Raw genomic sequence first — 13024 nt, forward strand, 5'->3', positions numbered from 1 at the left:
CAGCTCGCTAGCGCACGCTTTAGCGTGAAGATTAATCTAATTTGACGAATAGGATATTTTGTGTAGTCGCCCTGAGGTGCAGCTGCATTTTGGGTTGAGCTTTTTTCCCGGGGACGTACATGGTGTGGTGATGGATTCGAGATCCCAGCTCCAGTCTCGCGAGCGAAGATATATGATAGCTGTATCTTTGTTACGCAGATTCACATGTCGTCGCAATAGGTTCATCTCCAACTCTTGTTGCTTCTATTGGAACTTGCATCGATTGTCGTCATCATGTCGAATGCCGCTTCAGTCCACACTGGACTCTGGACCAACCACCAGCTCAGCTCTGCTCAAGGAGCAACTTTGACATTGACAACAACAAACGCGGCCTATCTCGTGGCTTTTCTTGCTTTGTTCCTCGGTTTTGTGGCTGGTCATTTCTGGGCAATCGTCTCATACGCAGTCTTCCAGATCCGATCAACTCTTGCGCCACGCAACGGCCAACACCATCAGCAGCAAGCGATTCTCCGCAACTATCACGCCCCAGGTGCGGCGATATGGCAGCTGTTCCAGCTTTCATGGACAACCCGACAACGAAGAGGGGCCGTTGCGTTTGCATCAGCTCTGCCGGTAACTGTGCTGGCATTGGTCAGTCTGATGGCATTCGGCGCGGCTGGTATCCTGTCCGCAAAGGTCACGAGCAAAGAGTCAGACGTTTTGATTAAGAGCTCAGAGTGCGGCTTCTGGGATAATCGAACTGGCATTGCTGTTCCTGGTAACTACAGTCAGCGCAAATCATTCCAGGCCAATGTCGTCGAGGACTTCAATCTGGCATCTACAATGGCTACCGCTTGCCAGCAGAACTCAACGGTTGCATCTGATTGCATCTCCTATGCACCAAAACAGCTCACGTGGACCACAAGCACAAACGAATCTTGTCCCTTCGACAAGAAGATATGTTATCAGAACACTACCGTGCGATTTGATTCTGGACTACTAGATAGCACAGAACATTTCGGTATCAACGCAGTGAGCTCTGACAGGATCCAGCTCCGAGCCGTAATGACATGTACTCCATTGATGCGCGAGGGCTATGTAAGCGATTGGCACGATATGAATGGTACTAGATTTGCACCTGGCCAGCTGCCTGGGGACGTCATGCATACGGCGCCTGGAGAGTTATGGTTGGAGTGGTTCTACGGACCAACTGCACGCATGGACACAAACTCGACAATAATCTACAGTGATCGAGAAGGTACAGTCAGCATGTTCGGCACGCAACTCTACTCACTTGCGTAAGTCTCATGATTTCAATCTGCGTTACAGCTCACTCACATTCGACAGCGCCAATGAATATATAGTCGGATCGTGGGGTCGGACGGAACCCAGTTGGATCCCGATTCCAGAATTGAACCGCACCGACGCAGATATCGAACTCCTGTTCCTGCGCCAAGTCAATGGCATGCAATATGCCGAACCCGTGACGGATCCTTGGTTCGAATCTACCGTCCCAATCACAAGCGAGTATATGGACCAGCCAGGCCAATACAAGAATGTGACAGTGTTTGGCTCAGAATACCCCATCAACGCCGTCGGCTGCGCGAGGCAGTTCCAATGGTGCGATACAAGTACAGGATCAAACCCCACCTGCACTGAACTCACCGGCCTCCAACCGGCCATCACCCAGTCTAGAAAGATCTTCAAATCCACCAGGCAACGCGTGACTCTGGAACGCCTGATCTACATCCTGAATTGGGGAATGGGTTTCGAAGCCATCGTAGGTGCCATGGCCGGCAACGTACTTCTCATGAATAAATACGGCAACTACCGCACCGCCTCTCCACGGCCGGATCAATGGATCCAAGAACTCAGCCACATGTTTGGTACGCTGTTAACGAACTGGCAAATCAGGAATTACAGATACACGGGAGGGTACCAGTCGTCGATTGACATCGAGCCGATTATTGGCGCGCCGTTCGCGAACGAGACGTGGATGTGCGATGCGCAACTCGTGCGCAGAGAGGATTATCAGTCGCTTAGCGTGCTGGGACTCGCGTTGATTTGCGCCATCGGCGGACTTATTGTCATCATCAATCTGAGTCTCGACTCGATTGTGGGATGGTACCAAAAAAAGTACAAGACGCGCGAGCACGCGACAGCGGAATGGGAGATGTTGCAGGCTGAGGCGCTGCAGAGACAGTTGTACAAGTCGCATGGTGTGGACTTGAGAGAAGCGGATGCTAGTATGGCGAATGTGTTGGAAAGGATGAAAGAGTGGAGGGTTGGAGATACCATGGCGACGCTGGTGGAGAAGAAATGGACGCTGAAGAGTGTTTCGAGCGATGCGACGTTGAAGAATAAAGGGAGTGTTGTGGGTGTTGATGTAAGGAGGGTCGATTCGGACAGAACATCGCCGGTGAGTCCGCTGGCGAGGAGTGAGTTTGTCTAGGCAAGGAATTATGATGAACCTCATGAAGTTTGCTCTATTTGTGCCTCTGATCATTGCGTCAATGTGATAGTTTCTGATCTGTCGCATGGTGTTCTGATTCTTCACACGACTTCTTCGGTGCCTTGTAACGGCCCCTGGTGCTTTCGCACATGTCTCTTCGCTTACTCTTCCAGCAAACTTGTACAAGGTATTTATAATCTGTTCTTTTGTGCATTCTTGGACATAATTCTGTCTCTCAGTCATATCAACGAAGACACCATGTGCCGTATCATCCCTGCCTTCCCGAACGAGATCACATTGATCATACTTCATGAACTTCCACTCGCCGACCTCGTCATTTGGTATACAATCAAGGGAACCCTGTCCTGAAGGTGATCCCGATGGCGATGAAGAGTTTCGGAAAAAAATGTTCAGGATTTCCAAGAAGCACGATGTCGATGATGCGACACGGTTTGCGTGGGTACAGAACCAGTGGACGGAGACGTATGCGAAGATGGAGACCAATGAGACGTCTGCAGAAGATTTCTGGTCGCACATAGAAGTCAACCCGCTACTCTTATCTTTGGACACACCTTTCAGAAGAACGAAAACGGCTGAGCGAGATGCCATTGGCTACGATACATTATGTTTCCCCCGGCAGAAAATCTTCTACGAGGTCCCTGGAAAATCCAACCTTACCAGCTTCCAAGCTGTAAGAGCCAGAGAATTGATCTACTCAATGTTTGTTTCATACTCTCCTGTCACGCGCATTACTTCACAGGGTGATCAAAATCCCCGGCAAACCATATCTGCAGGTTATAGGCCAGTATTTCGCGGATGACGAAGGTTTTTAACTGCTTCGGGTTTGCTACCAAGCCGCACTTTCACATGACCCCTGGGTCACTAACCGACCTTGATGTTGAGCTCTTCCTTCCCTGTACCGTCAGAACTGACCTCAGCGAGGCGCGGCCGGACAGTGGCGTCAAGATCGCTCCTTTACCCGCCCTTACGATTAGTACTACATCCGTCTCTACGCGCAAGACTGTTCGCTTCTATGAGGGCGTCAAGCGTCGACTTTATGACCTCAGTGGTCCAGCTAAGGGCGTCAATACTCCACTCGACAAGCGCAACTGGGAACCGCTGATGGGCGGCGCTGCCTATCCGGGTAGTGCTATCCCCATCGGTTTCGACTCAATATTCATATCTACTAGCCTGAAGACCATTGCCCTGAAGCGCCGCGTCCTTAACCGCTTCAAGGCCGTCCAAGAATACGAGAAACGTCGCAGGCAGGCCGCTATTGCTTTCGGTGACGACAACCCGCCGCTTGATCAGTTGGAGTACGGTAACGCAGACCACAAGCTTGCGCTCCAGGCCACCAAGGTCATCACCATCGACGACATTGGCACCTTTATGAGCCCGCTCGAGCTTGGGATCCCGCCTACCACTTAGAACAGCGGTCCGCTGCTGCACTTTGGTAGGTTTGAACACTATTTGGGCCGCGTCTTTGAGACCGGTTGCATTTCTGAGAGGCCTGCGGCGTTCAAGCTGCCGGTCAGCTGGGACGACGCGCCTAGGTCTGAGCCTGATCTGCACAGGTGGACCAAGGCGATTTTCTGTAGCCTGCAGCCTGCAGACCAGGCGCACTAATTTGAGGAGCCATTATCATCAGTATCAAGATGGAACGACTTGTAAGACTGAGGAATTTTTTTTTTTGAAATGGTTGTGTGAAGATGAGATTGGTTTAAGAAGGGCAAGTACCTTCGTTCTCAACATTGATGCTCAGCTGACGGCAACTCCGCCAGATGAGTAAATTGTTCCAAGCAGAAAGACGAAGAGATTGAAGAGGTGGACGATGATTGCCATCGAGGCGGTGAGCACTCGGGCGACACATGATCTCATGTTTACCTTTGGTAAAGTATCACCACTCTCACTGTATGACATACGCTAGGCACATCATAGATCATCCCCATTTGAACAATAAAGCGAGGCGTCCTTTTAGACTGGGCGGGGTATATGGTGGACCTTGCTTTCCACGACGACTCTTCGATCGACTGATCGTCAACTTTTCGAGCGAACGCAAACCAACCGAACCATGGTAAGACGGTGGTTGACAAGGTTGCGGTGCTAATTTCGGCCGAGGGGCTCTCCAAACTCTTTTTCACTTTGGCTGTTCGTCCTAGGTGTATTCTCTGTCGCAACAATCAATGATTCATGTAACAATCAATCTCATGCTGTACCTGCTCTGCGATCGAGATATGCTACCCCAGGATCCAACTGTCTGGATTCTGTTCAACAAGGTAGCGGGGCTAGTCGTACCGAATGTACCACTCGGGAGATCATCGCCGAAAGCACTACGACAGTTTGGACGCTCAGATGCCGCCGGAATCGAACCGAGGAAAGATCAGGCCGCGATCAATCTCTTCTAGAACTGTTCTGACCACCATTGATTGGCCGAGCGGCGTACCAAGCCCACGTGCAGTTGGAAAGCATCAATGTGTTCCTGAGCCAGTATCCAGGTTCACCCTCGCTGCCCTGCATGTAAGCGGCGAATCTTCTGCGGTAGCAGCACGTGAGGCGGTGATTGGGCAGGTGTTATCAGGAGCGATGTGAAGTTAGGCAGTTAAAGGAATGTGGTGCTGCGCGCCAAGTCAATTTCAGCCACCGCCAAGGGGACACGGAGCGGAGTACACCGTCCTCGTATTCCTCAACGACATCCATATAACGTCGATCGCAGCAGATATGGGGTCGCTCTGTGTTTTCGTGCGTCTCGGTCGATTTTCTCTCGATTCCAAAAGTTGCGGAGAGCACAGATGAGGTTCTCAACACGTTCCAGCGTGCCGTTCGCGCTCCTTGCGCTAGCGGCGACTTCATCCGCAGAAGAAGCGCTGTACAGCCGACGGATGGCAAAGCGAGGTCTTGATGCTCAAGGCAATTACAACATTTGTGAGTGGTTCGATCTAAATTCGAGGTGTTTTTGCTCACGTGACGACAGCCTTCTTCCACATCAACGATGTCCACGCTCATCTGGACGAGTTCAGCTCATCAGGCACAGACTGCACAAAGCCAGAGCGTGGCTGCTACGGTGGCTATTCCCGCGTCAAGACCGTTATTGAGGAGCAACGACCGAAGTACAACGACAGTCTCTGGCTCAATGTTGGCGATGAGTTCCAAGGAACGCTATTCTACTCTTTCTATGGAGGAGAGAAAATTGCACAGACGCTCAATCAATTGGAATTTGACGCCATGACTCTCGGAAACCACGAGTTTGATGGTGGTGAGGACAAGCTTGGAGATTTTTTGCAGAACTTGACGTTCCCTATCGTCTGCGCGAATTTGAAGTCCGCCAACGAGAAAGTGGCGAGCAAGGTTAAGCCATACCACATCTTCGAGGACAAGGGCGTGGCAATTATCGGTGTTACAACCGAAGAGATTCCAAGTCTCGCGAATCCCGATGAAGGCACTACATTTTCTGATGTTGTCGAGGTATGTTGAAACACAATATCTCATCGGCTCATATCAGTTAACTCTCCGACAGTCTGTGCAAAATGCCATTGACGAGATCAAGTCCACAACCAACATCACTAGGATCGCGGCTATCACCCATATCGGCTACGAAGAAGATCAGAAGCTAGCCAAGGCGACCACCGGTCTTCAGCTAATCATGGGAGGTCACAGCCACACCCTCCTTGGTGACATGCCCAAAGCGCTGGGCAAGTACCCCACGATTGTCGACAACAAAGACGGCGACGAAGTTTTCATTGTCACAGCTTACCGATGGGGCGAGTATGTTGGCTACATCGATGTCACTTACGACACCAAGGGCAAGATTCTTGCTTACCATGGCGCACCCATCCACCTCACCAACACCACTAAGCAGGAGCCCAAACTCCAGGCGCAGGTTAAAGAATGGCGCGGCCCTTTCGAAGCCTTCGCTTCGGAGGTGCTTGGCAAGAGCGAGGTTGAGCTTGACCAGACCGGCTGCCAGAAAGGAGAGTGCTTACTCGGCGACTTCATGTCGGATGCTATGCTGGATTACCGTAAGAAGAACACCCAGGATGTCGACTTCGCCATCATTAACGCTGGTGGTGTGCGTGCCACCATCGATGAAGGTGACATCACCCGTGGCGAAGTTCTTACCTCTTTCCCCTTCGGAAACGCCATTGTCCAGATCGCTTTGACTGGCAAACAAATCTGGGAGGCTCTCGAGGGAATTGTCACCGGTGTCAGCGTTACAAACGGCAAGCCTGTCACCTCATTCTTCCAGGTCAGCAAGGGCATCAAGGTTGAATACAACCCGAAAGCTTCCAATGGCACTAGACTGGTTTCTGTGACCATCAGCGATAAGTCATTGGTAAACACCACAACCTACCAGGTGGTAACTCTCGACTTCATTGCTGGCGGCGGAGACAATTTCTTCAACCCCATCACGGATTTTATCAGTCTCGATACCCAGGACGAAGTTCTCACAGATTACATCAAGTCACAATCTCCAGTCAAGATTAGCCTCGACAAGCGTATCGAAGCTGTTGACCGTCAAAGGCCTAGCACACCTGGAGGTGGTAACGGAACGACGAATGGCACTGCGCCTAGTTCTGGAAGCCCACCCGCTGCAACCGGTGCGGCAGCACGCCTCAGTGCAAGTGCTGTCAGCGCCAGTATTCTGGGAGCTGTTGCTGGCCTTTTCATGTTGTAAAATGTTAAATAATTCGGCGTTGTACTGAACGGCATGACCATAATGATAGGTTGTCTACCGGCTCAAACCGAGGGACGATAGCACAAAAATAAATACTAATGCGAGATGAGCCTTTTTCTTTGTTTAACGTGACGATAGCCTCCTTTGTCGTACTTTCGTGTGAGAAGAGAACAAAGGACTGTTGTACTAGGCGATGTCTTTGTGATCACGGAATTGGTTCGCTAGTCATAACACATCGTGGAGACACTCAAGAACTATCGGCAAAGCCTCATTTCGTTCAACGGACAAAGCCAGCTCGCAATGATGAAATGCCACTCGGCTAACGCAATGTTATCGGCTCTCCACTCCGACGACGCTCTCAATAAGTACGATAATCTTCAATCTCATTACACTCATTCTTCAGACCATAGTAACATCAAGGTAGATAAAAACTTTCGTCTTGCTACGCTGAACGCCAGCGAATATTTATCAGCAGACCCCAAACAACATGACCCGACGTGGCAAGCGGTTGCGCGATGACTCTGAGTCGCCTGCTGAACAGCAACCTACCAAGACGTCCGGACAACTTCCACCTATAGCTGAAGAGGTCACGGACAGTACATCAGAATGCAATCCTTCAACAGACAAGCCGCGTATATCCACGTCCTCGTCGCCCGCTTCGTCTCCTGAGCCTTACTTCGGTTCAAAACAGCAAAAAGCATTGTCAGAGCGTGCAAGACGCGCCGAAAGACGATCATCACAAAATGTAAGTGGTTCACTCCGTTCCATACCGTAGTGGCATACTGATAATAATGTAGCACACGGACACTGCAAGCCCGCCTACCAAGCGTTCATCTGAGCGAAAGAGAGCCAAAGAAAAGCCAGAGGATCGCATAACTCCTCAAAAAGATCACAAGCAGCTTCTTAGGCACGCCTCAAACGTGAGCATAAAACGCAAGTTCCTAAAAGCATCTCTGATAGGCTCATCTTCGGGTGACGAGGAACTTCTGATTCAGCGGAAGAAGCCGCGCCTTGGCGAATCTTCTCATGTATCCAAGAAGAAGACGCTGGAACCACTTAATCTGCACAAGGCTTTGAAAGAACTAAGGGCGGCGGAAGCAGCTTTGACTCTAGCCACACCGCAGTTCCTTCTGTCACCTACGCTGGAGAACAACATCTTTGCACGGCAAACGTCGATGAGCCAATTACCCGCGACTACACCGAACTCCCCTCACAACATTGGAAAGCCCTTTGCCAACCATAAGCAAGCTACTGTTGAAGATGAAAGTGTGAAACATGTCAATGCCAAAGCGTCCTTCAACTCACCGTCGCCAGTCAGCAAGAATACCGATATCAACGACGACGCGAGCTTCTTAGCTTTTATGCGACGCCTTTCGGCCTCTGCGCGGAAACTGGCGAAAGAAAATCACAGAACTCCGGGGTCTGAAAATACAAGCTTAAGCGATGAATCTTTGGGTTCAGGCGAACTCAATAACATCACCACCGCAGCTGGTGCAACAGCTCAACAAGCTCAAGTGCTGCTGCAAACACTCACTGGAACTGTAAAGAGGCAGCAGGAGATTACCGAAGTGACCGAATAGTGTCTGATGATCGACTCGCAGCGTATCGCCACACAACGGGCCACGCAGCCTCCAGCTGCAATGACCCCTGCTGAACTATACAAGTTTGCGCAAACTGCACTCGAACAGGGCGCTGGAAATGCTATCCGCGGCCTCCAAAGCGCTAACGGCTACCACGACCCAAACAAACAGCCGCTACTTTTCAACAATAAGCCGATTGAGTATAATCGTAGACGGACCTCACTTTTTGCCGGGTCACAGCCTCAAAGCTTCACACCGATGTCAGCCGAGGATATGTACTATTGTCTCAAAGTTGATGAGCAACGATACCGTTCGGCTTTCATGACTTGTCCGTACCTGTGGCGGTATTTCGGCGGCCCAGCTGATCGATCCGAAAACCCCGTGTCAAAATACCCGCTGTAGGATGTAGCGCAAAAGAACATGACAGAAGCTGCTAAGCCACTGGAAGAACGTGATCGACTGTCTAGAGCCCCTGGCACCCGGCATGGAATAGTCAACGCATCCACCACAGACTTTGGGTCTTCGCTATCAGTTCCAAACGCATCATACGAGATACGCCGACCTTCATGGGAAATGGAAGTTGATGCAACGACACGGAGTGAATTAAAGTAGGTTTTTCTTACATACACCGTAGTGAATTCAGATTTGCGAGCATATCTACCTCCCCAACAAGAACTTAGAGCCGAGCACCAGTATGGTCATAGAAATGGCAACAAGTCAGTGCACCAGCTCCTGAGCTCCGGGTTGCAATGATGGAAATGCCGTGTGTCTAAGGACGCACAATTGAGTGGAAGCGGGCAGCCGCATGAGCATTTCCCAAAGGCACATTATTGCCCTAACAGTGCTTGTGCCTCATACCTTAGCAAAGTAAGTGGTCCTATCTCCTCTTCGCACCAATCTGTAATAACCTCTCCCTTCAAGTTCAATAAGGCAGAGTTCAACTTCCTCGTGCATAACCGCGTTCCTGTCCTCCCTTTCCAGCTCGCGGCAATCCATTTTCGCGCGCGTCAGCCGACGATGTATGTCAGAACGCTGGAAGATGTCGATGGGTATTCGTTGATCGTAATTGAGTCCAGGATAGGAAGTGATGCGACTAGAGTGCGGGGAAGCTTTTGAAGGTCTTAGAAGGTGTATGCGTGAGCGTAGTTGCCGTTGCAGTAAGGTAATGCTTTGCCCAAAGCTAGTAGGAGAAGTTTTTGATATAATGCTCTCAATTTAGTGTAGGATGGGGTATCGATAGTGGTCGTAAGCGGGAAACAAGAAAGTGCAGTTGGAGGGCATAGGCAGCGAGGACGGGCACAATTTTGTCCGTCATTGTGGAGAATCGAGTCCAAAACATGATATTTTGTACTGAATGACAAGTGGTTTACGAGAAGGCTTCAATACTGATGCATATGTTAGGGGCGAACGCATGTGAGGTTAGCAAATGTCTACATCAACATACTATTACGCTGAATGAATTTTCTTTCCCCCGTGAATATGGCCTTTCACTTCTTCACTAATCGCAGCTTGCGGGAGCATGTGATATGGTCGGCACCCACACTACTCCTGTCCCGACCCCAATATTCCTCACCGACTACTCTCCGAACTGGCAGAATACATCTTCTTAGCCACTTCTCAATACGGGACAAACACTAGCTCTCAATCCGCCTCTACGAGGCTTTTATCCAACCTAGCATTCAGAGAAACTGCCACTTGGTGCCAGTCTTGGACGCAGATACCAGCGAATCACTCCAAGAAGTCCCAGACGAAAACTTAAAACTTCGTGGAGCGACGAGTCCAGACACACCCGCTCGTTTTGACACGCCGCAACAAGTATGGCTTTCACTGACGAAGATAATGCCGCGAGCTTCCCGATTTCCGGAAGTGGGCTCGGGTTTACCCCAGACGGCGAAGCATTAAAATTCGATGCACATTCATCTGCCGATGCCTTGCCAGCTGGCGCAGGATCTGCCAGCGATACCGCTAACGACGACGTGGAGATGAGCGATGAGAATGCTTCTGCAGTCCACTCCGACGCGGATATGAGCGACGAGGACCCCTCTGCAGTCCACTCAGACAACGACTATTGCGAATGCAGAGATTGTGATAAGGGAGCGGCTGGCCACGGATTCCAGACCGGCGACTACCATGCGACCAATTGCTGGGACAAGGATTGCGAACAGTGTCAGACTCGTCGCCCCGGCGTCCAGCGCTGGCATGCGGACAGCCGACCGGATTGTAAGGACACTTTCGTTGAGGATGACTCCCACATGGTGGAGACGTACGTCGACGGCTTCAATCGCGTCGGCATGATGCCTAATCGCGAGCTCGTCAACCTGATGAAATCTAGTGCGAAATCGGGCCGCAGGTTTCGCGACCTGAAGAACGAGCTTAGTCCGGAGATGGATGAGGCTCGGAAGCAAATGAACATTGGCCTAGATTCCATAACAGATCTCAAGGAGAGGATTCAGGTGATGGACCAGGGCATTCGAGAGCCTAAAGAAGGAGACAAGGAAGATGACCTGGCATCCATGAGGAAAGTACGCCGCAACTTGCGCTTGCAATACATTGACGCCCGCGATGTCTATGGTGAGCAGCGCGATATGCTGGAGCGTATGATCGAGGCTCTGAAGAGCGAAGAGCGGATGTGGATGAGTACCATGCGCAGATTGAGTCACAAGCAAGACGCCCTTCTCACTGCTAGCGGCCTGCTGGATGACGACGTTGGCGAGCCAGAATGGACAGACGAGCAATACGAGATCGAAAGCGTGGGTGAAGTACCCGAGATCCTGGAGCTTGAAGAGGAAGTGGAGGAGATTGATGAAGCTTTCCAACTGTTCGTGCAACAGCAGGCTGACGCGGCTCAGCCGACACAACCGCCCACCGAGGTGGAAACAGGCGCTCAGGTCGAGCGCAAAGAGCAAAACGAGTCCCTCGAAAGGGCCATCGATGTCGCGCGCGAGGCCAACGAAGCTCACCGCGACAACTACAAGATTCTCCTCGCGCGACATGTCGCCGAGCAGACTCAAGCCGGGCGCACCGCAACTGATCACGAGTACGCCGACGAGTTCACATACATATACCTGACAGAGGGTGAGAGGCTCTCGATCATCTTGCGCGATGCAGAACAAGCTCTCATCGAGTTTGAGACGAGGTTCTGGGCTGTAGTGCCATCGGGAGAGTATCGACTCGAGCTCGATACCACGGGCTATCACAAGGATGTCCAAGAGGCATGAGAAGGATATCAGGGCCGAAGGTTTTGATTCATCCAGGACGCTCGATAGAGCAAGAATCGACGGGTGGAAAGAGGATGTCCCCCGGGAGGGGGGTGACTGGGCAGAGACTATTGTCGATGAACCAGAGATTATCGAAGACAAAATGGCAGTCGTCGACGAATGCGCTCTCGATGTCGTCGATGAGCCCGAGCCATCTCCAAAGAAGCGCTCACGCAAGCGCGGAGCCGATACCGTCCTCGAGTCCAGCGGGGCCAAAAAGCGCCGTCATAACGAAGATGGCGAGGCCTCTGCAGCGCCAGTCACCCGCATTCATCAGCACAAGTACAACCTTCGAGCGCGAAAGGGCCCAGATCCGGCTTTGGTACCGAAGAAGCGGGTGTCTCGGAAGGCAAAGGGCAAGGACCCCAGAAAAGCTGCAGCTAAGGGCAAACAGCCTATGGTTGAAGACGACGATGAGGTCGACGCCGCGAAAGCCCAAGTGGCGAAGAAGAGCAAAGGCAAGGGCAAACAGCCCATGATCGAGGAAGACAATGAGGACGACGCACCGATAGCGCAGAAGGCCAAATTAAAGGGCAAGCAGCCACTCATCCAAGACAGCGACGACGAAGACGACGCAGCTGGCCCTTCAGCCGCAAAGAAGCAGCACACAGTCAAGCGCGTCCGCTCCCCGTCCCCACCGGCATCTGCCTCCAACAAGATCAAGAACAAGAATAGGTCCGCCGAGCTCGCCGAAATCCCTCTCTTCGCACCTACCGCCATCTCCCGCCCCCTCGACATCGGCGCCCAGTTGGCTGCCGGCAACACGATCTGTGAGGCGGAGGACTATGGCCGCTTTCGGTTGCACCTTTGGAGGAAGAAGAATGGGTTTGAGGAGTTGTGAACAAATTGGAAGGTAAAAGGAGATGAAGAGTACAGCACACATATTGCTGCGTTGTCAGGGAGGAGAAGAGTCGAATGTTTGCGTTTTATCGCGCCGGCGAGAGACGGATGATTTGATAGTTCTGCTTGCCCCTTTTCGCGCCGTTGGATGACGGGTCAATAAAAGTGCGCTCATTGAGATTTGAGATTTAAGTGCATTGCAACAACATGTTCATTAAAAGATTTGAAAGGTGGATCTGAGATG

General features: G+C 51.4%; 5 protein-coding genes across 5 annotated transcripts; all 5 read left to right on the forward strand.

Annotated features, from left to right (window-relative positions):
- Nucleotides 1-273: 273 nt before the first annotated feature.
- SNOG_12297 (hypothetical protein) lies at nucleotides 274-2453 on the forward strand (the record flags this gene model as incomplete). The annotated part of the gene is made up of 2 exons (XM_001802469.1): nucleotides 274-1277; nucleotides 1309-2453. 2 exons carry the CDS (start codon nucleotides 274-276, stop codon nucleotides 2429-2431), a joined length of 2127 nt encoding a protein of 708 aa, XP_001802521.1. The 3' UTR covers nucleotides 2432-2453.
- Nucleotides 2454-2689: 236 nt separating this feature from the next.
- SNOG_12298 (hypothetical protein) lies at nucleotides 2690-3859 on the forward strand (the record flags this gene model as incomplete). The annotated part of the gene is made up of 3 exons (XM_001802470.1): nucleotides 2690-2772; nucleotides 2846-3122; nucleotides 3233-3859. The coding sequence occupies 3 exons, from the start codon at nucleotides 2690-2692 to the stop codon at nucleotides 3857-3859; spliced, it is 987 nt and encodes a 328-aa protein (XP_001802522.1).
- Nucleotides 3860-5220: 1361 nt separating this feature from the next.
- On the forward strand, nucleotides 5221-7103 carry SNOG_12299 (hypothetical protein; the record flags this gene model as incomplete). Its single annotated transcript, XM_001802471.1, has 3 exons — nucleotides 5221-5353; nucleotides 5403-5893; nucleotides 5946-7103. The coding sequence occupies 3 exons, from the start codon at nucleotides 5221-5223 to the stop codon at nucleotides 7101-7103; spliced, it is 1782 nt and encodes a 593-aa protein (XP_001802523.1).
- Nucleotides 7104-7590: 487 nt separating this feature from the next.
- Nucleotides 7591-9085, forward strand: SNOG_12300 (hypothetical protein; the record flags this gene model as incomplete). Its single annotated transcript, XM_001802472.1, has 3 exons — nucleotides 7591-7848; nucleotides 7901-8671; nucleotides 8705-9085. The coding sequence occupies 3 exons, from the start codon at nucleotides 7591-7593 to the stop codon at nucleotides 9083-9085; spliced, it is 1410 nt and encodes a 469-aa protein (XP_001802524.1).
- Nucleotides 9086-10500: 1415 nt separating this feature from the next.
- On the forward strand, nucleotides 10501-12781 carry SNOG_12302 (hypothetical protein; the record flags this gene model as incomplete). Its single annotated transcript, XM_001802473.1, has 2 exons — nucleotides 10501-11846; nucleotides 11884-12781. 2 exons carry the CDS (start codon nucleotides 10501-10503, stop codon nucleotides 12779-12781), a joined length of 2244 nt encoding a protein of 747 aa, XP_001802525.1.
- Between the last annotated feature and the right edge of the window lie 243 nt (nucleotides 12782-13024).

The sequence above is a fragment of the Parastagonospora nodorum genome (genome assembly GCF_000146915.1).
Source record: "Parastagonospora nodorum SN15 chromosome Unknown scaffold_22, whole genome shotgun sequence".
Classification (NCBI taxonomy): Eukaryota; Fungi; Ascomycota; class Dothideomycetes; order Pleosporales; family Phaeosphaeriaceae; genus Parastagonospora; species Parastagonospora nodorum.